The sequence below is a fragment of the Equus caballus genome, chromosome 15 (assembly GCF_041296265.1).
Source record: "Equus caballus isolate H_3958 breed thoroughbred chromosome 15, TB-T2T, whole genome shotgun sequence".
Lineage (NCBI taxonomy): Eukaryota > Metazoa > Chordata > Mammalia > Perissodactyla > Equidae > Equus > Equus caballus.
This window is the reverse complement of record NC_091698.1, coordinates 22,886,507-22,914,279: the sequence shown is the minus strand read 5'-3', so window position 1 is coordinate 22,914,279 and position 27,773 is coordinate 22,886,507. Positions and strand designations below refer to the sequence as shown.

Here is a 27,773-nt window from a genome sequence, read left to right as displayed (position 1 = left end):
TTGGAATATTAATCATAATAGAAACAAATTGTGTTTAGCAATAGGAACATAACTAATCATAGTATGTCCGTATTCTGGAATAGTAGGCAGCCATGAAACAGCCTGTTTTGGAAGGCTATTCATGAGAGCCGAAATTCCCAGAGCACAGTAATTACAAATAGTAGACAGGAACACCTCATTTTAAAGATTGCATATGTGCACAGAGAGGATAAGGAATGAGGTACATAAAGTTACTAGTAGTGGCTTTCTCTGGGTTTAAGGACAATTTTCTTTTTCTTTGTGCTTTTCGATAATTTAAAATTTTTATTCAGTAGCCATTTGTTAATCTAGTGAGATAGAAAGATCAGATAAAAATCTGTTGATGCCGTGATTAAAAATACATTGCTTTGCAGGATCGCAGGTACAACTGATCTGCAATGTCACTGGCATGTTTACTGACTTTGTGTACTGGAGGTGGAATGGCTCATTAATTGATGACAGTGACCCAGTGCTGGTGGAAGAGTATAAACCGTAAGTATGCTAAGAGCCAGACATGCAATAGAGAAGTTTTGGTATTAAATTCCATGTCATACTTGTTATAACTCTGATAATTTAATCTTATGGCAAGGGTTAGTTGACAATTGACTAGTCCTTAACCTTTCGCTCCCCATATTGAGTTTTGCTAAGCTAAAAAGGATGTAAATATATATACCTCGTACATTTAAGGTAAAAATACATGTCACTCTGGTGCAAATTCTGGACCACTTGGAAGGGAAACCTTAAATTCAGTTATATATGTTGCCACGTTCTAGTAAAGCAATTTTTCTGAATTACCTCCCTGTTATTCCATTTTTTAAGCAGTTTGACTCATTAAATGGGGCCAGGAATCAGCCACTCACTGCTCAAGTGTCTAATGGCTCCCTATTACCTCTCTAGAGGTAAACTCCTGACTCCTTAGCGTCACCTGCAGACCCTTTGTCATCTGCCCCAATCTACTCTTGTTTCATATATTCTCCTCTGTGCCTCATGGAGAACAGAATGCATATGTCTGCATTTTTCTTCCTGGAAGCTGGTAATTTTAATTTGATTTCTCTGCTACTGAGTCTTTTACTGACAAGGGTCTTAGGGCTGTAAAATATCAGATCAGTGTTGCTAACAGCCTGATCGTTATACCTGTGCTTGGGGCTGGTGATTCTTTCTGCTACGGTTTATGCAACAAAGAGACAAATTATTTGGAGTTGATGCCATTGACTTTAACAACTTTATTTATGCTCTCTCTTTTGAACAGAGTGGAAAACCCTTCCCTCAAAAGAAGGCATACACTTATCACAGTGCTTAATATTTCGGCAGTGGAAAGTAGATTTTACCTATATCCATTTACCTGTTTAGCCAAGAATTCATATGGTAGAAGTGCAGCATATGTCCAATTAAGACAACCAGGTAAACAACAGAACTATTTATTTGAAATGCAATTTTGTTTGACGGTGGTGAGATGCCATGGCGTTGAGGTTTGCGAAGCTCTTTCCTCTGCCCGGAGCTCTCTTGGATTCCTCTTAACCTGGGTAACTTCTATTCCTCTTTCACTACTCACCTCAAGTATTTCTTCTTCTAGGAAGCTTTTCTGTCCTGCTGTCTGCCCTCAACCCAGCTCTCTGCCCAAACAGATGAGGTTAGGCCTCTGTTAAGTACTTCCCTGGCACCATATGTCCCTGTCACAGGATCTATCATATTTAGTTTTATTTAACTAACTGTAAATTCCCTGATGGCACAGACCACTTATCTTACTAATCATTCTATTTCCAGAGCTAGTAGCAACTTAAGTCTGGTACGTCATAGGTACCTAACGAATATTTTTAGGTAGTTGATTACATGATGGATGCACAGGGAAAGCCTAAATATTCACTTTCCAAGGAGGATGTCAGAAGTTTTGGTTTTCTTGAATTGTCTAGTCAAGCATAGTACTGAAAGTATTTTTGAAATATTTTAAGATTATTTATAGTTGAATTAAAAATAGGGTATTTATGAATGTGTACATGGAAGAAAATCTAAAAGAACCTACACACTATTAGAATTAGTAAATGAGTTTAGCAAGATCGCTAGTCTATATATATATTATATTTCTATGTATGTCTATAAATACCAAAACAAACAAATAGAAATTAAATTTAAAATATAACATTTACAATAGCATCAAGAATTATCAAATACTTAGGAAGAAATCTAGCAAAGGTTATTCAAGATCTCTGTAAACAAACTAAAAAAAATTATTGAGATAAATTAGAGAGGACCTTAGTCGTGTGCCACATAATGATATTTCTGTCAACAATGGACTGTGTATACAACCGAGGTCCCATAAGATAGTACCGTATAGCCGAGGTGTGTGGCAGGCTGTACCATCTAGGTTTGTGTAAGTGCACTCTATGATGTTCACACAATGATGAGACTGCCTAATGACGCATTTCTCAGAACGTATCCCTGTCATTAATCCATGAATGACTGGAATGTAGATGGAAGGATATACAATGTTCATAGATCAAAAGACTCAATATTATAAAGCTGTCTGTTCTCCCCAAATGAATGTACAGGTTGAAAATAATTCCAATCAAAATCTCAGCAGTATTTGTGCAAGTGTGGGTGTGTGTTTGTGTGGGTGTGTTGTTGTGGGCAGGCTTATTCTAAAAGTCATATAGAAATGTAAAGGGCCGAGAATAGTCAAGGTGGTCTTGAATAGAAACAATAAATCTGGAAGATTTACATTATAGATGTCATGATCTTGCATGAAGCTACGATAATTAAAACTGTAAATGTCAACTATCAGTTGGGCCAATTGGATATGAGTCTGGAAAATGGTATATCTTGTTTTCTACTTCATACTTGAGTTAATTACAGATGGATCAAACATCTAAATTGGAAAAGTCAAATAGAGCTTTTAGATTCTTTTCTGGATGCCTACATGGCCCCTGACATTTAGAAGTCACTTTCTTCTTTCTTCTTTTTCACCCTCCTTACTTCCCCTTCCACTTCCTCCTCTGCCACTCCTCCTCTGTAATCACTGGATGAATAACTAGTTGGGGAGCCAGGAGAATGAGGAAGTGTGAAGCGTTCTGTATGGCGGCACTCAACCCCTCCTTTCCTGTCCCCCAGCCTTCAGCTTTCCCACCTGACTCTTCTGCCTCCAGGAACCTTTATAGGATTTTGAGGGTCTTTGACTTGTACTTGTTTTACTACAGAGTGTTCTGGCCTATAGTCTTTGATATTTTTTCTATGTTATTGTATATTATACTTCTTAGGTGGAAATTTAATACGATGCACCTTAGTTTTATATAGTATTCATTCTAAATAGCTTTGTACATTAGTACCCATTATTAAATGATAGTAATAAATGAGTTAATACTGTCTGGGATTTGAGATTGCACGCCAATCCCAAATATAGTTTCTCTGGGATGATAATGTTTAATTTGCTATGCTCAAATTTTTAGCTCTTTTGGTTCTAATATTTTTTTCCCCTCTTTTCTGCTGTAGTCCCTGATTTCCAGAAGCACGTGATTGGCATATTTGTCCTGTTAACAGTAGCAATTACATGCTCTGTTTTCATCTATAAGCTCTTCAAGGTTGACCTGGTGCTTTGGTACAGGGATTCTTGCTATGATTTTCGCTCCCCAAAAGGTACAATTTTGTATTCTATGCAGTATTTTCTTATTGGAGAGACGGGATAGTTAAGAGTTGTAGAAGATAACTCAGAGGGTTTTTACTTAAATTTTAAAACAAAGTGTGGCATATACAAGAATAGTAGTTACTGTTGTGCATAATTATAATTTCATGACCTGACAGCATTGTTTTCCAAGTTACTGCATTAGTGTTCATAATGGTGGGATAAACAGGCATTTAGAGCATGTGTTTATAAATCCACTATTCAGAGGCCATTGCTGAGGACCTACTCTGTGCTGGGTAGGATATAGGTCACCCCATAATCTGCCTTCAGATGAGAGAAATGACTTGATTTTCATGCATCAGGGAAGTGTTCTCTGTTTTGTTTAAACCTCACAAAAAACTAATATGATAATATATAGAAGGAAGAGTGGATAGAATTCAGTGCTGAGACATTTGGGGAAAAAGATAAGGCCGGGGAGATAAGGAGAGTTCCATCCTGAGGGGTAAGAGTCTCTATATGTGGGGCAGCCGTCAAGGAATACAAGAACGACTTTGCAGTAAAACACGATAAACAGGAACTTGTAAAGATGAACACTTGAAAAAGGTATTATAGTTTTGGTATTGCTACTTTATTCATGCCATCATACGAAAAAATGAACAGTTCATTCTGAAATGCCTGTTTGTGATCTTGAAATGCTTTGTGATATTGATATTCTGAAATGCATGTTTGTGATTTGCTTTATCAAATCTCTTATTTTTCCTTTTGGTTCTAAATATATTACATTTTCCCTTTAGCTTCAGATGGAAAGACCTATGATGCATACATACTGTATCCAAAGATCCTTGGGGAAGGGTCCACCTCTAACTCAGATATTTTTGTGTTTAAAGTCTTGCCTGAGGTCTTGGAAAAACAGTGTGGCTACAAGCTGTTCATTTATGGAAGAGATGACTATGTTGGGGAAGGTATGTATGGGGAAAAAAGTAAAAGTCTTGTTGTAAAAATGATTTAAGTACTAAATTAATTGGGTTAATTCAGTTGAGTCTCATCTTTCTAGAAGAGTGTGGCATAGGTACACATACTTGACAATTTTAAGAACCTCTTAAGTGGTACGTGATAATGAGTTTCACATTTATTAAATACCAGGTATTTGCTTTTCTCATATTTTGTTGGCGTGACAATTAACTAAGTTTCATTTAGTTCTGGAAAACTTAACAACTAGTTAGATCAATAGTTACTTCACAACTGATAGAATAAATTTGAGGGGTATAGATCAGATGGTATAACAAGAAAGTTTTAAAATGTCTACTGAAAGTATTTGAGTCCTAAATGAAATATCCAACTTATGTGGGTCAACTTTTGAGCTAGTCTGAAATGAGAAACTCCTTTAATCTTAAGTAAGGTAAGAAAAAGAGTATTAGGAGATGCAGGGTGTGGGGTGGGAGGAACCTTGTGGGGTTTGGGTTCTGGAGAGAATGGTTATAAATCGAAACTTTACTTACTATGCTGTTCTTCATGTTTTTCAGACATTGTTGAGGTCACTAATGAAAACATAAAGAAAAGCAGAAGACTGATTATCATTTTGGTCCGAGAAACCTCAGGATTGAGCTGGCTGGGGAGCTCCTCTGAGGAGCAAATAGCAATGTACAATGCTCTCGTTCAGGATGGAATTAAAATTATCCTGCTTGAGCTGGAGAAGATCCAAGACTATGAGAAAATGCCGGAGTCCATTAAGTTCATTAAGCGGAAACATGGGGCCCTACGCTGGTCCGGCGACTCTAGGAAGGGACCACAGTCTGCAAAGACGAGATTCTGGAAGAATGTCAGGTACCGCATGCCGGTTCAGCGGCAGCTGCCTTCATCCAAGTGCCAGTTACTATCCCCGGCCACTAGGCCAGACTCAAAGGAGAAACTGCAAGGGGAGGTCCACGTGCCGCTCGGGTAGCTGGGAGCCGCGCAGCCAAGAGTTGCTTGGGTGCCTCCTGTCTTAGGGCCTTGCAGGCTGGGCTGTGCCTCCACTGACTGGACAGTCATAAGATGCACCTGCATAGTCCCTTATCCCCAAGGTCACCTGGAATCAGATTGTTAAGGGAGCAGGATGTGACAATAGCAGGCCAGGGCACTTCAGAGCAGAGGGCTCGGGAAGTCCTTTAAAAAGGCAACAAATGCCCTGTCTGAAGGTTTGAACTTGCTGAGAGAAGACACTGGGACAACAAACGAGAGGAAAGAACGTGCAGGAGATAGTTCCATCTCCAGACGGTTTTATGAAGTTGTCTGCAATCGGAGGGTGGGGCTGAGACCCAGTCTGGGGACGGCAGGGTGAGTGGCCCTCCAGTGGCTCTCATGGGCAGTTCTGCTGGTGAGTGAGACTCATGTTTCAGGAAAGCACAAATATTCTTGGAGAACTTTCCGTTTGCCTTGCATTTTCCATGCACGTCAACAGCTAGCAGTCAGTTTCCAAAGACTGAATTCCATTTTCACAGACCTTTCAAACTGTCACTTCAGTGAACAAAGGGAGCCTCTAGGATTCCAAGGTTTTGAAATAACCTTAGCTTTCCACTGGAGAGAGAGAATTTCAAAAGCACGAGTAGCAGAGAATTGGTCCCCTCTTAGTGCTCTCTGCCCCCAGTGGCCATTCTGTTCTACCTTACTCTTCTGCCCTTTTCTTGACTCGTTACTTCTTTGGAAGGACAACTTCCAAGTCACTTCCTGCCTCTGTTCTGTCACACGCATGGCCCACAGATTTATCATCCCTCATCAAACGCTGTTCTCATCTTCCCCCAGTCTTGCCAAAACACCTCCGAGGGGCTGCTCCTGGCTCAGGAGCTAAAGCCCAGATCTCCCACTAGCATTTCACCACCACCCCAAACCCCCAATCTGTCCACACAGCTGTCCCCTCCTGTCCTGCTGTGTGAATGCCCAGGTCAGCCTCCTGTGCCTTCGCACCCTAAGGGTAAATATTTCTTAGAATTTAAAAATTCTAAATCTAAAATTATATTTTAAATGAAAGCAAATTGGGTTTTTAGGTATAGAAAATTATTTTTAAAGCTTGGTGATAGTCCTCAGAATAATTAGAGAAATCCTGGAAAACCTCAAAGCCAAGTTTATGGGCCACTTACTGAAGGACATGCCCAGTTTTAAAAGTTGTGTGAACATGGACAGACCTTCTGGTTTTTGTATTTTTAGTATATAGTATTATGGATGAACAAAAGCTTTTATTTGGTATATTTTTTCCCCCCAAAGTAGTCAGAACTAGACAACAGAGTTTAATACTTTGACTCTTCTCTTTCCATCTGTTTCTCTTGGATCCAGTCGGATGGCCCTGGTTAACACTGCTATTCTGGAGCTGCTGATATAAAGGAAAGTGCCTTATTTTCGTTTGGCAGCACACACAGACTGCAGCCAGAGTCTGCAGGGTTGGGATGCAGGGCTGTCATGTCCCAGAAAGCCTATGAGATGCTTTAAACGTAATGTTGCTGATCAGTTTTAGTCTGTCATCTATAAAATATATTTGCATGTGTAATACCCCAAAAGCCAATTCTGAAACAGAATTAACGGCACAATTGGCCAGGAAGTGAGGAGGGGGGAAAACAAGCAAGAATTACCAGTGGCAGTGCTCCTGGAATTTGGGGAGGGACAGGGATCCAGGGATGTGCCTGGTGGAGGAGGCGCCCAGCAGGAAAGTGCGATGTCACGGTGTCACGGTGTGACTGCTGTGCCCACGGGAGGATTCCGGAGGAAGGAGCCGCATTCCTAGTTCCCTGGGAACTTCCTTTGTTTTATTGTTTTCCCCGAAGCCTCTCTTAAGCTCTTCCTTTCAGGCCCTCCCCATTAATTAAATTTTACTGCATTATCTGATGGTAATTTTTTTTTTGGTCAGCCTAAGTGTTTAGGAAAAGTTTGTAAATGTACCAAGGTGTTTCATTTCCAGTTGTCTAACCTGGCTTAGCAGAATGTATATGTTCATTCTCCTGCCTCTTTATTTTACTTGCAATAAGAGAAAAGGTATTGAGCCATTTTTTAAAGACATTTTTGATAAATTATATTTGTACTGGTTAATGATGAAGGGTTTTTAAAGACTTGTTTGTATAATTCTGCAGCAGATACAAATATTTTTATATAGTAAAACACCAGATTCATGTACAGCATGTATCATTGATCAATGGACTTGACTTGTTTTCCAATAAAATTGTGAAAACCTGGTGTTGAGTATTCATATGCAAGTCCGTGTCTTTGCCCGCCCTCTCATGGGTTTACCACGCACACCCTCCCAGGTCATGTGGGGCCAGGACACCTGCCTGGGAGGTCAGAGGCTTTTAGCCAAATGATGAACCTTAACTCGCGTTTGTCGCCTCCGCTGTACTCCATCCGTTTGCTTGCTTCTACATGGATTACAATGTGAGTCTTACTGTTGTTAACCCTTGACCTTTCCAGAGAATCTGTGCAAGATTTGTATAGATTTTTACATTTTACAAGAGGTTTCCTTTTATTTTCTCCTTTGACCCAGGAGGTAAACAAAATTGGCCAAGTTGGCATCCAAAGTACTAACTCTAATGCTCACAAACTCTAATGATCAGAGCTCCCCTCACACCCAGTCAGTACCTCTTTATTCCAACCTCACAGCAATTCTAACAAGCAGACAACTCTGTCACCACTTACGCAGAAGGGCGGAGGTGGCAGGTCACCTTAGAGTCTGAGATTCCACTATGAATCCTGCCTCCACTGTCTACTCGGTGTGAAAACTATTTGAGCCCTAGTTTCCTCACCTATAAAATGGGTATAATACAGAATTCGTAGAGTTGTGTAAGGATTAAGAAGATGAAATTGACTCTGACATGCGCCGTGCCTAGCATATGGCAGGTCCTCAGAGAGCAGTAGCTTTGTTAGTAGCCATTCTGTGAATAAACTTGGTTATCTGAAGTCATGTTAGAGTCTGCAAATAGAGCGGATAGAGAGGAGATGTAAACCCCAAGTGGCAACTGACACCAAGGGAGGGAGCAAAATCCTAAATCCTAAAAATAAGGACAAAGTTCAAGACAGCCAGATGAAAGTGTGCAACACAGGGTCCAGGAGCCCCACGTCCCCCTGTTCCAGGCATTTCTGCGTCACTGAGGGCCAACAATCCACATTCATGGTGACCCTCTGCCAGCCCCAAACTGTAAAGGATGTTTAGCGGTCTAAGTAAAGAAAAGGATTTGTTTAACACATTCCTGAAGGGTTTTTCAATTTAAAAAATGCAAGAACTTATAAAAATTTAAGAATCAGCTACCCTGAAAACTTGCCTATACAGAATTTCTCCCTGGAAGAATTCAGAGAGCTTTTTACCATATTTTGGTTATTTTACCAGTTAATGTATTTTTTAGCAAACAGAAAAATCAATACCAACATTTAAAAGTCATTTCCTTTTTTTGGATCTTTGGGATTATTTCTCAGTTGGGCTGCCATCTGGTGGGAAGAGACCTGAGTATAAATTGCTGCACTGTCACAATTTGGGAACCAGAGTGAAACACTTGGTTTCAAATCTCTGTTTTCTTATCTGAATAACAGGACTTCCTCTGTTTCGAGGTTTTTATGTGTGGAAACCCTCTGTCCAGTATCCGAGAGAGAATCTCAAAATATATTTTCTTAATTTTACCTCTCAATTAGTACAGAGAAAATAAATTCATTTACCCAAAATGTATCTTTTTCAAATTCTTCGGTTTTGGGTGTGAGGGAGATGGGGGCATGTAATCCTGGTGTTACCTTCTAAAAATAATAATATCTTAAAGCAATTTTAGCAAGTCAAGATCTGGCTTGGTATTTTTGATATAGTAAGTTTCCCAAATATTAATTGAAAGACTTTTAGGAATAAGTATCATACAGTTATAAAGTCAGAGATTTCTTCAAATGAATTTGTCAGAAGAAAATCTTTTCCACTGTGAGGCAAGAATCTGTGCGTGTGGTGAGTCTGGTTTGCTGTGGACGCTGCAGAGAGGGTAGCAGGTGGGGAAGCGAACGATCTGGGCTTGGAACAGGAAAGTTGTTCCTTTTTTATTAAAATAAATGCACAAGTGAATCACAACACTTGCAAGAATTCATAAGATAGGAAAAATAGATTACACGTGGAAAAACATACATGGGGAGACAGGTGGGAGGGACATTTTTTTGGTGTACTAAGTAAGATTTATTTTGCAACCAAAATATGAAGGCCTGTGTGTGTGTGTGTGTATGTTAGATTTAGGGAGAGGAGCAGCTACAGGAAATAGATAACACTATTCAAAATGAATACTAACATTTCAAAACAAAAACATGCTCATCTTAACACATATTGCTCAGGCTTCTTGGGAGGAAGGCTTGGCTGATTAAAGTGTGTAAATCCTGTGTGTTCGCCTGAAATCCGGTGTCCAAATGTTAACGCAGCAGCGGTCATTAAAATCTGCAGCTGTCAGACCAGTTGAGCCTGCACCACCTGAATCTAGGCTCAGGAGGCTGTTGACTTCTCTAGCACTGTGCTCAACTAGTTACGAGGTTAATTTACTCCGTCAAAGTCAGTGACGCTTGTTTTTCTCAGAACCTTTGAACTGGAATTGATCCCGAGGGTCGTTCAGTTTACGGTCCTGGGGCTGGGACAAACAGCACTGCTGTCATTCCCGTGTTCATCGGTTTTCCTTTCATTAAACACTTCCTGAGTGAGATTCCTCACACTTCTTTAGTGAGAGGGTAGTGTGTGTTTCACAGCCCCTGTGGGAACTGCTTCTGCTTTTGCCTGTGTGGTAATCCTGCCTGCCAATGGCTCCTTTTTCTCTCCTCGGCCCTCTTACGTCACTCATCCTGCTGAACCTGAGCCAGATTCCAGCTTCTCATTCGCCTTCACGGCTGTGGATGGTGGCCATCTGTTTGAACACTTGATTGTCAGCGACATTCCATAATCCTGCCTTGCACGCTATACTTCATTGCTCCTGAATTCTTACATTTCCTGAAACTGGACCCCAAGTCCTACCTGGAATTCCAAAACATAGGGGAAATATTTTTGCTCTCAAGTTTACTATGGGCTTGTATTAAAAGTGCTAAGCATGTGCCTAACATTATACTGGACACTGAGAAGATGATAAAGTGAGCAAATGCTTAAATCTAGCCATAGAGAATAGTGCTAAGAGGAGGTAGTTTGGGAAATGAACTCATATGGTAGAAGTTCTTAAGTCTCTGAGTGAAATACATGGACTTTATCATGTGGAGTCCGGATATGCGAGTTATTGGAGGTTTGGGGTTGGGACAACATTAGACATAAAGAAAGAGTTGACTGAAGGGCACTGTTATGCAGGGGAATTAGGAGGGAGTAAAAAGCGAGACACGGAGGCCGTTAGCAAGTTTCTATAGTAATCCTTTTGTGCACAGTTTGTATTAGAAACATTTTTCTTAAATACACTTCAGAAACCCTTTTTGTATTATGGAAGCAATATTGGTTTGAGAGAATGCAGAAATTTCTGAAAAGTGCAAGGAAGAAAAAAGTCACCCATAACCTCACAACTTAAAGATAATTATTAACATTGTATTGTCTTTCCGTGGATATAACTGGGATCATATAACATACGCAGTTTAATACCCTAACTTTCTTTTAACTTAGTAAAATTATTTGCTCACACTACTATTGATCAAATATAATCCATGAGTGATTGATCAGTCTATCAAATGAATGGTCCATGATTTAGCCTTTCTGCTTTGGTTTGATGTCTAGATTATTTCCAGTTTTTAGCCATCGTGGTCAAAATGAAACAGTTGTCCCTGCGCAAATATCTTTATCCACTTCCTGGATTGTTCGCCGAGTGTAGATTCCTAGAATCGGGGGCTATGGGCAGTGGACCTTTTCTGGTCTTCACTAATTTTTTTCGGTAGTCACTTTGTTCTGCTTTCCTGTAGGAAGCGTGTGGCACTGAAAATACTCATTTTTAGATCCTTGTCAATTTGATAGAGAAAAGGGATATCCTTTGTGATAAAGATTTCTTTGCAAGTTAAATAATGTGGTTGCAAATTCCACTTAACATTGATAGTTCCTGGGGGGCAGCCTGTGCCTCCAAATTCATTACGACTCTTAGCTAGTTAGCAAGAAGGCTGAGAATGGAGCCCGGATGTTCCAACTTTCAGATCAATGACCTTTTTAACCAACCACTGCTATCAGATGACATTGACTAGGGGTAAATGAACGACCCTTCGCTTGCAGTAAGGAAAGTGTGTAAGCACAGGTGGAGAAAATATGGCTTAGCAGCAACAAAAGTGAAAAAAACAATTTAGGATGTGAGTGTACAGTAATCCCAGAATGAAGGAATGAGCAATGTGGGGGCAAAAAGAAAACAAAACAAATACATCCAAGCCTGACCAGACCATAGCTTATATCCACACAAGTCTAACATGTAGAATTGCAGGAATGGAGGCCCATCCCCTCTCTGGTTGAGAGGCCAGGAGACAAGCCAGCAGCTGAGTGGCCTTGAGGCCTGTTGGAGCCTCTGACTGCAGGGACTCGGTCTGGAGAGAAGGGCCACTGCAGCAACTTCAGCAACGTTAGATGCATGGCAGCGTGGGAGACTGGGTTCCTCTTTCTACGACCCAAAGGGTATAGCAAACATGTGACTGGATGAGATTTCCTCTTCCCTTTAGGAAGGATTGATTTGCTAGTAGGCCTACCACTTGGAATGGAAGAACGAGTTCTCTTTGGCAGGGATATGAAGAGATCCAAACACTGGACATGTCATCAAACTAGGTCACTTATGGCAGGAACGTCTCTAGAGGGGTGCTGTGCCTGAGCCAAATCAACCAGTGCTGGAGTGGATGTGGGGGTGCTGTTATAGCTCTGTGTGTGTGTGTGTGTGTGTGTGTGTGTATGTACCACAGAAGTCCTTAAATTGTGAGGGCTTAAACATGTTGATTATCGCACCATGTGGTGTCCCATGTACAGGAGGGTGCTTGTTACTCTATTCAACAGAGAGCCAAGCCTTAGTTTCTGTTATGACCCTGTGATTTTGTGATCCTCTGAATCTGATTTAAGATAGATTGAAATTGAGAAAGATCAGAGAGACATTCAAATGGGTCCCAAATGGGTCTCCACATGTTCATCTCCACTGTCATTGCTGTGGGCCTGGCCACATCACCTCTTCCTTGGTCTCTTCCATTAGCCTCCTTCACTGGGGCCGTGTTTCTCCTCTTGCCACTGCACCCCTCATAACCAATTCTTCACGCAGCATCCAGAGTGGATTTTCTTTGACTTTTTCTTGGAGTAGAATCTACATTTAGAAAAGAGCACATAAGTGAACAGTTTCAGGAAGTTTCACAGACAGAAGACAACTATGCTGCCAGCACCCAGATCAAGAAAGGAAGGTGAGTAGCATTGGAGCGTCCCCATCCTGTCCCCCCAAGTCACATATTGTCCTTGTGTCAAGGGAAACAACTGTCCTGACTTTCAACTGCATAGATTAATTTTGCCTGTTTTTGAAATTTATGTAAGCAGAATCAAACAGTATGATCTTTTTTTTTTGTCTATTTTCTTGGGCTCGACATTCTATCTGTGAGATTCATCTATATTGTTGCCTGTATTTATACAGTTCTTCCTCATGGCTCTGTAGTATTCTGTTGGTGATCTACCACATCTGTTTTATCTATTCTATTGTCAATGGGCATTTGTGTAATTTCTAGTTTTTGACTATTATGAGTACTACTCCCATGAATATTGTATCAAATGTCTCCCTTGGTGGCTATATGTTTGCGTTTCCATTTGGTGTATCTCTCAAAGTGGATTAGCTGAGTTAGCCTTAGCAGATCCTACCACATGGTTTTCCTAAGAGGTCGTGCCAGTTTGTTCTCTCGTCAGCAGTATATGGCAGCTCCAGTTGTTCAATATCCTCATCAACACTTGGTATTGTCAATCTTTGTAATTTTGGCCATTTTGGTGGGTTTTCAATGGTCACTGTGGCATTTAAAAAATGTAAATAAGATTATATCTTTTTTCTGCTTTAAATTTTTTAATAGCTTTTAATTTTACCTAGAATAAAACCCAACCTTCTTGTTATTGCCTACAGGCCCCTGGATAGTCTAGCTCCCATCTGCCCTATGACTTCATTTACTCAATGCCACTGCTCATTCACTCAGTTCTGGTCACACTGACTTCATTTCTGTTATCTTGAAATTTCCCAACTCTTTCCTCCTTCAGAGATATCGTTCTAGCTGTTCCCTTTCTGAGGACGATTCTTCCCCCGCTGTCTACCTGGTGGGCTCCTTGCTATTACTCAGGCCTCAGTTATACTGTCACCTCTTAAGTGACATCTTCCCCACACCCTCTCTATCCCTTCATCATAGGTCATATGTTTCATGGGTCTCACCAACCTCAAAGCATCTCTTTCTATTCTTATTCAGCGTTTTCCCCCACATCTCTTGTCCCCTATGCCTCACACTAGACACTAGATCGTAAGCTGAGAGAGTCTGTCTTCCAGCAGACTCTCAACACGTCGCCTGGCACATAGCGGGAACCATATAGACATTGGAGGAGTGGGTGGATGAACCGAGGAATGGGCTCGAGGGGGAGATTAGGCCTAGGACCTCAGGAAACTGAGTGCTGTTAGCACCACCCTCCTGTCACCCCTGCTGCTTCTTCCGTCTCCAGAAGCTCCTCTCATTCCAGCAACAAAAGTCGACCACAGAACTCTGTTCTGGATCCTCAAGTCACCTAGAGAGGAACAACGCGAGAACTGAAGAGCCTTAAAGGTATAAAAATTTTCCTAGAGCGCCAACCCCTACCCAAGCCGAATAGCGGGCTTTGGAATGTTTGACCGTGACATGTGAACATATTTCTGCTTCATTCTCACTGGGAAACTTTATCTGTGGGTTACGTTCAATGAGAAATCATCGTATGTTTAGTTAGAACAAATGAAAGCTACTGTGCACTATATAAAATATACATTCTGAATATGCATCACATCCTGGTCTGAGGATCAAATCCATTGAAAGTAAAATTCAGCCAGTCTGAACTCAGCGATGCCCCCATCACACACACATTGTTGCTTCACGCCAGCTCTCGGGATGCGGTGACGAATCTTCAGAGGAAGGTGCTTCACTTCATAAAGAACCTAACCCAATTGAAAGAGTCCATCACCCATGGCTTGTGACTACTGGCATAAACTAAGAATATTTCCATTGCAAAAATACCTGCAATTGGGAAAGACTGACAAGGAAGGGCTGGTGGGAGGAGGATGATAAAGAAGTCTGTGCTCATCAAGTATCTATTACCATCAGGCACTCTGCTAAGGAGGTTTACAAATGTCACCCCTGAAAAGTAGCTCCAAGCACACCCATCTTCTAATAAAGGGTGCTGCTGGGGTTTGACTCCCTGTCAGGGAGAGGGCGGTGAGGTGCAAGTGTGCCTTCCTTTGAAGGGGACCACAGGAGACATCAGCGGGAGAGCTTATTGTGTTCTCTACCAATTGGTGAGAGGAAGATACACATTAGGTGCACAAAAGGGCAAAACCTATGAGAAGGAATTTCACACAGAAGACACACGCATGGCCAATGAGCACAGGCAAAGATGTCCCATCTGACTAGTGATTAGGGAAATATGAAATAAAATCACAAGATAACTCTTACATCTTTGGACTCCCCAAACCAGCAAAGTGTAAAAGTCTGACGTTACCAAACATTAGCAAGAACGTGAAGTGATGAAACTCGTATCTGCTAAAGGATACTAATGGAGAGAAAATTGGGGACTTTCTAAGACAGTCGAAGATGCACCTACCCAGTGATCCTGCGATTTCACTCGTGAGACAACTTCTCAAAACCACACAAGAGGACATCACAAAAATCTTCACCACGGCAGTATTTTTAAGAGCAAAATATAAATTTGAAACAACCTAAATGTCCAAAGGAGATGGATACATAAATTAAAGTATATTCATACAATGGAATGCTGTACAGTAGTGGCCTTGAATGAACTAGAGCTACTCAAAATATGTGAATCTCACAAATATAACATTAAGTGAAAAACAGCAAGTTACATAAGTATACACTGTAGTATTTTTATATAAAGACTAAAAAGTCCTATACAAGAATACTTTATATTGCTTAAGGAATACACACACACACACACACATCAGAATGATAAGCACTGAGATTAGGACAGTGACTTTGGGGGGTGGAAAAGATGCATACAGGAAACTAGGTAATTATTATTTCTGAGGCTGGGTCTTGCTTATATGATTTATGACTTGTTTTGAATTATTTAGCTGTTAACTATTACATGATGCACGTTTCAAAAGAAAATTTAAAAAGTGAAAATCAGATAGGAAAAATAAAGTGATTGAATTCAGGAAATTTCAGTCTAAACGCTATCCAGTTTCCCCGATTTTTCAAGGTAATCGAGACCCTGCAGCAAAGGGTTTGGTTTTCTGTTGTTTTTAATTGCAAACTTTACAATCCCCAAATTAGTTCTCTCTTCAAAGCCAGTGGTTTATTCTCCATGTTTCAGGAAACACATCTGGCCTGGAAAGTCTCTGGAAGTGTAAGTTTCAGGTCCGTAGCCAATGAGCACAGTGAAGGTCAGAGGGGTCCAGCAAGACCGGGGCGCTGTTGCCGCGGGGCTGGGATGGCCTGGCTTCACTGAGAAAGCTTTGGGGCAACTATACCGACTAGACTGGGCATGCATGCCAATCCTCAAACTATGAAAAACGTGATAGGACACAAATTCCTCTGTTTGTAAGGTAGAAAGTGAAAAAGACAACAAAAATAAAAAGATTTAGAGATAACTTTCAACAGTGCTTGTAATAATAGTTCTGCAAGTGAGTCACTTGATATTTTTTATAGTAAGACCTTTCCGCTGTTTTGGGTGGGGGCATAAACCTTGCAAAATGCATGTGTACAGAGAACCTCACCGAACGCTGATGTCAGGGGGAAGTAATGAAGATCTCCTCTGATAGCTTAGCAGAGGAGTCCTAAAGCGTGAGCACCTGAGGGAGCCTCGGATCCTTTAAAAAGATCTGTGAAATCAAAGCTATTTTCATAATGATATTAAGACCTTATTTGTCTTTTTGCTTCTCCTTATCTCCCCAATGTGTAGTGGGCTTTTGCAGAGGCTAACTGACGTGTTACATCATAGGAGAGTAGATGCAGACGTGCATGTGAGCGCCCAGCTGTCTCCTATTTAGTCAGACGGTAAAGACGTTGTGTCCAGACACGGAGTGTGGGTCTGTAGTAAGGGTATGTAGAACAACACCACTGTTCTCAATAAGTCTGGTTGTTTTGGAAAGTGTAGTTATTTTTCATAATATGTATGATATTTAATGGAATGAATTTATTGTAAACTCACTATCTAAAATAAATAAGAAAACCAATGTTTAAAACACTCCCCATTTTAATTTCAATACACGTAGTAAACATTGACAGACAACTCACAGAAACAAAAGCACTTTGGAATCCTCACTAATCTCCAAGAGTGTAGAAATTTGCACCCCGCTGCCCTCCAACCTCTCTCTTTAGCAAGCTTGGCTGGTGAGGCACGCACTGCGTTCTTCTCCCTGCTCATATGGCGGCTTCCGACTCGCCGTCTCTAATCCAAAACGACTGCCAGCAACAGCTCTGCCGGGAGTCTGTAGAATGGAGATTTCACTTTATATTTTTCTGAGTCTCAGTGCTCTGAGGGATCTCTCTGGGGTGTTTCCTGATGGCTCGAGCGACAGGTCCTTGTTGATAAGCTGTTTGGAAGTTGCAGACAAGAGCAGGGCTCCTTCTGGGGTGTTTGAGGATCGCCACGGGACTTCTGCTTTACAAGCTTGACTCAGGCAGACGAATGGTATTTCTTAGAAGCCATTTGGGAAGCTTCCACGGTCGGAGCGCCTTCCACCTTTGGGGCGTTCTACACAGGCCAGCGCCGGGCCGTAGTAACTGCTCGCGTGGGGTTTGGAAAGGAACGAATAATTCATTTACAGGGACAATTCGGAATGGATTTAAGCAGATTTTCCTGGTGATGAAAGACTCGTTAGCTTCCAGAAAATCAGGCCCAAAGCCTTCGTACCCACTTCCTAGTGTGAAGCCGCATTCCTGCCTACACTCCCACTGGGGAGGTAGGCGCGCCCCGCCCACGGCGGCGAGGAACGACCTGGAATGGAGATGCCCTGACACTCAGACCTGCTGTCAGCTTTTCCGCGCTCCGCAGGACCCCGCGCTCCGAGCCCGCCAGCCAGGTAGACGGGCCGGGAGGCTGCGGCTGAGCCAGGGGCCGGTGGCGCACTGGCGGAGGAAGGGTGTGGAGGGAGAGAGGGGGCAAAAATGTGCGCGACCGGGAGGCCAGAGATCGGGACTCCCAGGTGGCTCCGAACAGGCTGTGCGACCCTAGGGGAGCGGACTCCGTTTCTGGACGCTCAATGTTCCGCCCCCTTTTCCTGCCCGCCTTTGCCTGGGAGGCCTGAACTGGCTTCTCCCCAGGGAGCCGGTGTTCAGGGTTTCGGTTTAGACCGCCCGGCCCAGGTGGATCCGGAGGCCAAGGACGCGCAGGGCAGGCTAGCGCGACGCACCGGTGGGGACCCGGGACGCCACGGCGGGGACCTGGTGGCGCGGGCTGAGTTGGAGGGCGCGGGGCTTGGAATGGGCCCTGACCCTCGCATCGGGCTCAGGAAGCCGACCATTCCTCGCTGCTAGATGGCAGAAGGGGATGTCACCGCGTCCCCAAGAAGAGGCGAAGGTGCATCCTGCAGGAGGGGACCTCGGTCCTGCAGTCACCCTACCTAGACTTCCCCCACCGCGCCTCCCCACCTCTCCCACGCATCCCTCTCCACCCCGGATTGTGGAGGTAGGGCGCTGAGAGTAAGAGGCGGGGTGGGGAGGGAGCAGTCGTTAGGTGCACGTCAGGATAAATGTGGGGCCAAAGTTGGAGGGCTCCTCCTGAAGAAGGGATGGTCAGCGGCCTAGGCTGGGATCTCTGAGATTCAGAGGTCGCAGAAGCCGGCGCCTTGAGCCTGGGAGACGGCGGCCTCCGCCCGGCGCTGCGCCTTCCCCTCCCACCCTGTTCTTTCCTCCTCCTAGCCCAACGTGGGGATGCTGCTCTTGCTGCTCTGCGGCATGTCCATCGCTCTTCCACCTTTTATCAGAGCAGGTACGTTCGTTTTGTCCTCGAGTCTCAGAGGCCGTCCTCCCCACGTGCCTCTCTGCGCCTCTGTGTGAGGTCCCCGTGCCGACCTCCTGCGGGATCGCATGAGACCCCGAGCCTTGCTGATGGCACTTTCCCCAGGGGGGCAGGCAGAAATCCGCGGAATGGGGAAACAGCAAGTTTCAGTTCCAGGTATCTGATGCCCAGCCCCAAACGTCCTCCTGAGCTTTGAGGCCACTTTGAAAGGGAGAGGAGTCAGGCAAATTTGCGAGAAATGCTTGAGTTAAAATAGTCAAATGGATAGAGTACTATTTTATATGACAGGGGGTCATTTTATGACCCATGGTAAAAGCAAAGAAACCATCAACAGAACAAATTTCTTCCAGGAAAAGGTGAGCACTCTGGTAGATGCGGACTTTAAAGTGAGCGGGTTTTTAGCAATCCTTTTCGGGATGAGATACTTAGACCTTTCATTCAAGAGGGAGTGACATAACTGGGTGGCAGAACAGAAAGAAAACAGGCCAAGGAGGGCTGAGAATAGGAGCGTTTGCTCTGAAGGAGGAGGATGAAAGAACTAAGGGTCTTAGAATAGAAGGCAGGGAGGGAGATCGTTTCAAACAGGGACGGTGACTTGTGAAGGGGACTGAGTTCTGTCCCATGGACACATTTGAAGGGACTTCCAGTTATGCTTTCAAATCCGCAGGCTGTTTTTAGGAAACTCCCACACTGAGAAAACTCTCAAATAAAATGTCAAATTGGCTAGGAAATTAAAGAGGAGTTTGTTAAAACTAATAACGAATAATGCTAGAGTTCTCTTACACAATGATTTTCCCCCTTCTTTCCCTAGATGCATGCAGGAACATCAGTATGCTACACGAGACGCCTTCAGCAGGCCAGCCTTTTGCTTTTAACTGTACATACCCTCCACTAACATTCAGGAATGTGTATGTAACATGGTACAAACATCCTAGTAAGATCCCAATATCCAAAAACATACAGTCTAGGATTCACCAGGACCAAAACTGGATTTTGTTTCTCCCCCTGACGTGGGAGGACTCTGGGATCTACCACTGTGTTATCAAGTAAGTTCCCCATTTAAAATGGAACTAATTTTCTTTCTCTCATGTATATATACATATATGATATATTATAATTATATGTATACTTCTTTTAGGAAAATTCTTAGTAAATATTTAATAAATGTAGAGGACTCAATGAGAAGAATAAAATATAGTTTTACATTGTTACAAGACAGTTTCCAATGAACACATTTGAAAACAGAACAGATCTGGCAGTCAGTTGTTGGAACATGAAATGCATCTTTTCTCATTAAAATGGTGCCAGAAACCAGGCCAGCTTACAAAACCTATTTCTCCCGATATTATTGCTGCCTTCTTTCTTGGAATTCCGGAAGGTTTTGTGACAGGTGGCACATCCAGAAAAGAACAAGCCTCCTTCCAGCACCTTTTCGTAAGGAACCTGCTATAGGAATTTAAGAGTGATTAGGAATCAATTATGTTCCAGACGCCTTGCTAAGTCCTATGCCAGGAAGTAATGGAAATGAGTGACACAGGTCTGCTGGGAGACCATTGAGCCGGGTGGGGACTGCGGTGAACCAGAAAGCGTATGCCCCACCAAAGGCAGCAGTCTATTCAGTTCAAGTCCATTTTGCCAATTTTTCAAGCGAACCTGGAAACTAGAATGTGTGCGTGTGTGTGTGTGTGTGCAACTTTTCAATAAGCTTTATGTGTATGGCTTAAATAAAACACATCTGTAGACCAAATTTTGCTTCAGGGACCCAATTTTGTTACCTACCCTCCATTACTAACATGTACGACCTTAAGCAAATTATTTGAGCCTTGGTTTTCTTATCTGGTTGGGTTGGCGCTGAGATCCTGTGTGAAGCGCGTACTCCAGAACTGTAGTTGCCTTCTCCCTCTCTCGTGTTGTTTCCGTGGTATTTGCCTGCCCCTTTCTGTTTCCCAGAATGGCCTGTGGCAGATTCCTCGTTTCCGTCTGTCAGATTGACTTGAGGTACAAAATTACTTAGTGGCTCCCAAGTGGAAGTGGCCGTTAGCCTTGTTGGCCTGGCCCTTTCCACAAAGTCGCTCACTATGTAGATGAAGCTACGGATGTTGGTGGATGTCTGCTGTCCTGTTTACTCTGGGTTATGAGTTAACTAGAGTTGGAGATCATATGTCACACAAATTCATTTGGATGTCTAGGCTGGATGTAAAATATTTCACTCTGCAAACTGTGAAATGGGGGAAAATAATCTTTCTTAGAAAGTAGGCATAGATTGTCATGGAAGAAAGTAAACATGAATTCTCACAAATCTTTAACATACAGATATGATACATATTTAGTAAACAGTATATTTTTACTTTGAAATTTCAAATACACGTGAAATTTGCAAGAATAGTATAAAGAACTCCCATCTACCCTTTATCTAGATTCCCCGCCATTTAACATTTTGCCACATTTACCTTGTCATTCTCTCTCCCTCTCTCTCCATATGTATATTACACACTTCTTTTCCTAAACCGTTTTTTCCAAATGATTTGATTGTTTGCGTCATGTCCCTGTTTACCTCTTAGTATTTCAGCGTGCATTTCCTGTCAGCAAGAACGTTCTCTTACATAATCACAGAATAGTTATCACATTCAGGAAATTTAACTGTCATACAATACTTTTATCTAATCCCCCATCCATAGTATAATTTTATCAATTGTCTCAATGATGACCTTTATAGATTTTTTTTTCCTTTCCAGTAGAGGATTCAATCCGAGATCATGCATTGCATCTGGTTGTCACGCATTTTTAATCTCTTTTCATCTGGAACAATTCCTGAGTCTGTTTTTTCATGACATAGACATTTTCAAGGAGCACAGGAAATATTTTATATTCTATCCCTTAATTTGGGTTTGCCAGATATTTCTTCATGAGTAGATTCAGGTGCACCTTCTTGGCTGGAATACAACGTAAGCGGTGTGTGGCTCTTCAGATGACACCCTCAGAGGCACACGGTGCCCATTTGACCCTCATTGGTGATGTTCATTTTGATCACCTGGTTAAGGTGTTGTCCAGCGTTTCTACTATGTAAATACTTTTGTTCCTTTTGTAGCGAATGGTTTGTGAGATGCGTATTGTCGTGTTTGAGGCAGAGGGTTTGCATAGTACCTTAAAAATGCTTTGGAGATATTTGAAGATGAACGGGATCACTTGATTTTGTGATTGTTTATGAGGTTTCAATCTACTGTTTTCTTACAGTGATACCAACACCTGTCACAGCATACATGTAAACCTAACTGTGTTTAAAAAGTATTGGTGCAGTGCTTCCAGGAACAGTCAGCCGAATTTACTGGACGAGTACAAGCAAATATTACATGCTGGGAACGATGACAGTCTTACATGTCATCTGAACTTCCCGAGGAGTTGTGTTTTGGATTCAATAAAGTGGTATAAGGTAAAAAAATAATTTTCCTATTGATATTTTTTCTCCTCTTCTTTAAAACTCACTTTTTAAAATTTTATTTTATCTTTTTAAAGATATAATTTTTTTCCTTTTTCTCCCTAAAGCCCCCCGGTACATAGTTGTATATTCTTCGTTGTGGGTCCTTCTAGTTGTGGCCTGTGGGACGCTGCCTCAGCGGGGTTTGATGAGCAGTGCCATGTCCGTGCTCAGGATTCGAACCAACGAAACACTGGGCCGCCTGCAGTGGAGCGCATGAACTTAACCACTCGGCCAGGGGGCCAGTCCCAAACTCACTTTTTTTTTAAAAAAGGTTTGAGTTGTATCTTTTAAGGCATAACTGGCAGAGATTTGTGTGCTTAAGATGGATTTGTTAGCTAATTGCTGCTGGTAATTTTACCTTGCTAATTACTTATTTTTAATTTGATTATAGCTTTGTAATATTTTCTTATTTGTATCTGCCACCTTCCCCCAACAATCCTTGTTTTTCAGCCTGTCCGTGGTTATTGCTTTTTTCTAACAGATTAGTTAATTAGTTTGTTTGTTCGAATGGGTACTACAGGCACATGACTCATTAGTCACGAAGTTTGAGAAGTCACCTCCTAGAAGGTCTCCTTTCCACTCCTCATCGTCTTTGCCCCGGGCCCATCACACCTTCCCTGACGTGTGGCTGCCAGTGTTTGTTCCTTGCGTCCTTTGCCTTATCCTTGCATAATGCTATACAAGCAAATAAAACTATGTATCTTAGCCCATCCTTTTTTATGCAAACAGGACACCTGTACTCATCTTTCTGCACCTTCTGTTTTCACCCTCAAACATTCTCTTTTCTTGACGGGACTGGCAGATGATAATGTATAAGACACGGTTCTGGGCATTCAGGAGCACAGGCTAGTTATTTAAGACTGGAATTAGTTTCCCCCTAACACTGCTTGTTAGCACTTGCCAGTACAAGCGTCTGGGTCATGAGTTTCCTTGGTGGGAAGGTTTTCATTTACTGATTCAATTTCTTTGATGGTGATAGGATTATACAAATTTCTTCTAGAATGAGTTTTGGTAAGATTTTGTTTTCTAGGAAATTGCCCATTTCAGTAAACATTTCAAATACTCCAGCATGAAAGTATTTATCATCTCTTCTCTTTTAATGTCTGCTTCTGCAGTAAATTTCATCTTTTAATTCCTATTACAACGCATTTGTTCTCTCTCTCTCTCTCTCTCTTAGACACACACACACACACACACACACACACACATACTCTTACTTGATTGGCCTCATAAGAGCTTAGTCAGTTCTATTACTCCTTTCAAAGAATCAGTTTTTGGCTTTGTTGATCCTCTCTGGTATATGTTTCACATTCATTTAGTTGTTTCCATTTTTCTTTCTTACAAGGAATGTGGCAATGAGTGTGCTTACCCCTGTCTTTTAAAGTACATTTGCCAGTGTGTGAGTTGTTTCAGGGTACATGATGGCTAGCCTTAGAATTGTTGGATTATAGAGTATGCATATGAATAAAGTTTTCAGCTTTATTGATGTTGCCAAATTGCTCTGCAAAATATTATATCAGTTTATGCTCTTGCCAGCAATATTCTGGATTCCCTAAAACCTTGTGTAGGACTTTGTATTGTAAGACTTAAAATTCTTTTATATCACTTTGATGGGTATAAAATGTTACTTTATTGTTGTTTTAGTTTGCTTTTCCTTAATTATTGGTGAGATTGACCAATGTTTCATACGTTTATTGGCCATTTCTGAATTCTCTTCTGAACTGCTTACTCATATCTTTTGCCATACTTCTTTTTTCATTTTTCTTACCATTTTCTTACTGACTTGTAGGAGATTTTATATATCATATATCCTGGGTACCAATGTTTGAAATGCATTACAATTTTTTTCATTGAAGTATAGCACATATGTAAAAAATGCATAAATCATAAGTGGACGAGCTTGATGGATTATCAGAAAGTGAACACACCATTTAATTGCCTCTTCCACCAAAGACAAGAACTAAGAAATTGGGGCCGGCCCCTTGGCTGGGTGGTTGGGTTGGCGCACTCCGCTTCGGTGGCCCAGGGTTTCGTGGCTCGGATCCTGGGCACAGACACGGCACCGCTCATCAGGCCATGTTAAGGCAGCAGCCCACATGCCACAACTAGAAGGACCCACAACTAAAAGTGCACAGCTATGAACCGGGGGGCTTTGGGGAGAAAGAGGAAAAATAAAATCTTTTAAAAAAAAAAAAAGAACTAAGACATCACCAACATCTCAGAAGGCCCACTTTTGCCATCCTCCAAAAGTGTGCCTCTGTAATCGCCAGGATAACCACTCTCCTGACTTACAATATCATAGATAGTTTTGCCAGTTCATGAGCTTTATTGAAATTGAATCAATTTGTGTGTAGTATTTTGTGTCTGGCTTCTTTGGCTCCGTGGTAACCTTGTGAGAATAATCCATGCTGTTGCAGGCAGCTCGCTTTCATGCATTTTCGTTGCTGAATAGTGTTGCATTATTATTATCAGACTTTTGAACTGTTTCCAATTTTTGACTATTAGAAATAAAGCTGCCATGAAATTTCTTGTCTATATCTTTTGGTTCACATATGCATGCATTTCAGTGGACATTGACATGAGTGAAATTAGGTTACAGGGAACATGGTTAAAGTTAGTAGAGAATGCCAAACTGTTTTCCAAAGTGGTTGTGCCAATTTACAACCCCAGCAGCAGTGTATCCGAGTTATCTTTGCTCCACATATCTGACATCCATTGATAAATTTAGCAAAGATTGATATCTTTACAATTTTGAGTCTTCTAAACTATAAACATTGTATATCCCTACATTTGGTTTTCTCTAATGTCTCACATCCTATGTTGTATAATTTTTTGTATAGACATGTCTTCTGCTAGATTGATTCTTGGGAAATTGACATTTACTAATGTTGTTGCAATAGTATGGTTTTTATATTTTTAGATTCTGTTTGTTGCTGGTTTATGGAAGTAGAATTTGTTCTTTTATCTTGTTCTTGTTTCTAGCACCCTTGGTCATTTCACTTGTTTATTCTAGTAGTTGCTCTATAGGTTCTTTTGGACTTCCTACATGCACAATCATGTTATTTGCAGATTAATGACAGTGTTATTTCTTGCTTTCCTCTCTTTGTAACTTTTACATTTTCTTCCTTATGACACTGGCTAGAATCTCTGGATCACTCTAGGAATTGTTACCACTCCTGTATTATTACCGCTTTCTGTATTATAACAGCATCTCTGTGTCATTATGTCAGAGGGAAAGCTTTCCACATTATCTGATTAAATATGATATTTCTTTTAGAATTTTAATAAATGATTTTCATCAGATTAGGGAAGTTTGCCTAGTTTTTTCGGATTTTTATTATGAATTGATGTTAAATATTATCAAATTCTTTTTGAGGAAGATTAGCCCTGAGCTAACATCTGCCACCAATCCTCCTCTTTTTGCTGAGGAAGACTGGCCCTGAGCTAACATCCATGCCCATCTTCCTCTACTTTCTATGTGGGACGCCTACCACAGCATGGCCTGACAAGCAGTGCCATGTCCATACCCGGGATCCAAACTGTTGAATCCCGGGCCGCTGAAGCAGAACATGCGAACTTAACGGTTGCGCCACTGGGCTGGCCCCTCAAATTCATTTTTTACTTACCACAGGACTTTTCTTTTTATTCTGTTAATGTTGTGAATAACAAGGACTGGTTTTTGAATGTTATACCAACTTTGCATTCCTGGAATGAACCACATTGGCGTGTAACCCTTTTTATACATTGCCAGGTTTGGTTCGCTAATACTTTGTCTAGGATTTTTTTCTTCTATATCATGAGAGATTAGTCTGTATCTTGCTTTGTCCCTGTCCGATTTTGGTATGAAGGATATGCATGCTGGCCTTATAAAATAAGTTGGGAAGTAATACTTACTTTTCTCTTTTCTAGAAATGCTTAAGATTAGTTTTATTTCTTCCTTTACATGATTTTAGAGTTCGGTAGTGAAGTTATGACTGGAACTTACTCTGAGGGAAGGTTTTTAAATTACAGATTCAATGTCCTTAACAATTATAGGATTACTTGGATCCTCTACTGCTTCTTGTGGCAGATTTAGCACATTGTGCTTGTTTAGAAATCTCCATTTGATCCATATAATTTTTAAATTATTGAGATAAAATTGTTCAAAATACACTCTTATTATCTTTTTAACGTTGGTGGGATTTGTGTTGCTGTTTCCTCTCTTACTTCTGGTGTCATATATTTGCATTTTCTCTCTCTTTTTGTTGATTTCTCTTGCCAGGGGTTTATCAACTTGATTTGTCTGTTCAAAGTGCTGATTTTGTCAATCCTGTCTTTTATTAGTTTGTTTTCTGTTTCATTAATTTCTGCTCTCATCTAGTTTGGTTTCTCTGGTTTTAATTTGCTATTATTTTACTCATGTTATGAGATGGATTCTTTGATCATTAATTATAAGCCTTTCTTCTTTTCTAATATACGCATTTAAATTTGTAGTTTCCCTTTAACTTCAATTTTGGCTGCTTTCTCCGGGTTTTGTATATTATGTTCTCGTCATTCAGTTCAAAGTATTTTCTGATTTCTCATCTTATTTCTTCTTTGAACTCTGGATTGTTTTGAATGGTTGCTTAATTTGCAAATATAGCAGTGTTTTTCTTTTTGAAGTTACTTTTCTGTGTGTGATATTAAGCTTAATTGCACTATGACAGAGAACACACTCTACATGATTTAAATACTTTGAAATTTGGTGAGACTGGCTTTATGGCCCAGCATACGTTCAGCTTTTGTAAAGGCCCCACATATATTCAAAAGAATGCAAACATTGCAATATAGGTTGGTTAATTGTGTTATTCAAGCATATGTATATACCCTTCTCCTTTTTCGTTTTAGTTACTTAGAAAAACACGTTAAAATAACCCAGTGTGATTGTGCCTTTTTCTATTTCTTGTTTTGAGTCTACCAATGTTTGAGATTATATTAGTTCCAAAAATATTTAGAATTCTTATATCTTGCTGTTGAATTGAATCTTTTAGTATAATAAAGCTTTCATCTCTGTATCTCAAGGCTTTCTTTCTTAAAGTTTACCCTTTTTTGGTACTAATATAGCTACGTTAGTTTTTTTGTGGTAGATGCTTGCATGCTGAATCTTTTTCTTTATCATTCCTTTTTGTATTTCTATACTTTGGGGTATGTCTTTCATAAGTAGCATATATTTGGATTTAAAAAATTTTGGGCTGCCAGTTTTTATTCTTCACTTGCAGCATTTAGTCAATTTATGTTTAATGTGATTATCAATATGTTTGGGTATAAATCTATTATTTTAATATTTATTTTCTATTTATCATGCCTGTCTTATGTTCTTTCTTTCTTCCCTTATTTTGAATCAACTAATTATTTATTTTTTTTCTTCTATTAACTTGATAGTAGGCATTTAAAACAATTATTTTACTGGTTGCTTTAGACATAACATTTATCTTTGACTTATTAAAGTCCGCTACAAACTAATACCTTTAACATTTCGTAACAAAGTAAGAATCTTAGAATTCTTTAACTCTGTTTAG

The 27,773-nt window shown here is 41.0% G+C and overlaps 2 protein-coding genes across 29 annotated transcripts in view; both read left to right on the top strand.

The window, feature by feature from the left end:
• IL1R1 (interleukin 1 receptor type 1) overlaps positions 1-7,831 on the top strand; it is a 76,450-nt gene extending 68,619 nt beyond the window's left edge. For 15 of the 16 annotated variants that reach the window (XM_014730873.3, XM_014730871.3, XM_014730869.3 and 12 more), the window contains 5 exons: positions 393-510; positions 1,268-1,419; positions 3,502-3,645; positions 4,426-4,593; positions 5,155-7,831. In XM_014730873.3, the coding sequence (XP_014586359.3) occupies positions 393-510; positions 1,268-1,419; positions 3,502-3,645; positions 4,426-4,593; positions 5,155-5,573 (1,001 nt within the window). In that variant the 3' untranslated portion in view covers positions 5,574-7,831. The remainder of the gene's footprint in view (positions 1-392; positions 511-1,267; positions 1,420-3,501; positions 3,646-4,425; positions 4,594-5,154) is intronic. The other variant, NM_001081794.2, reaches the window with a different exon arrangement.
• Positions 7,832-16,983: 9,152 nt separating this feature from the next.
• The window catches only part of IL1RL2 (interleukin 1 receptor like 2), a 50,630-nt gene continuing 39,840 nt past the window's right edge, over positions 16,984-27,773 (top strand). For 4 of the 13 annotated variants that reach the window (XR_011426272.1, XR_011426271.1, XR_011426270.1 and 1 more), the window contains exons 1-4: positions 17,109-17,820; positions 18,659-18,728; positions 19,570-19,804; positions 21,993-22,188. Coding sequence is in view for 5 of the 13 variants with exons in the window: in XM_005599786.4 (XP_005599843.1) it covers positions 18,671-18,728; positions 19,570-19,804; positions 21,993-22,188 (489 nt within the window). In the remaining 8 variants the exon portion in view is untranslated. Of the gene's footprint in view, positions 17,821-18,012; positions 18,426-18,658; positions 18,729-19,569; positions 19,805-21,992; positions 22,189-27,773 lie in introns of those variants that run through there. The other 9 variants (XR_011426268.1, XR_002799974.2, XM_023618508.2 and 6 more) reach the window with 3 other exon arrangements.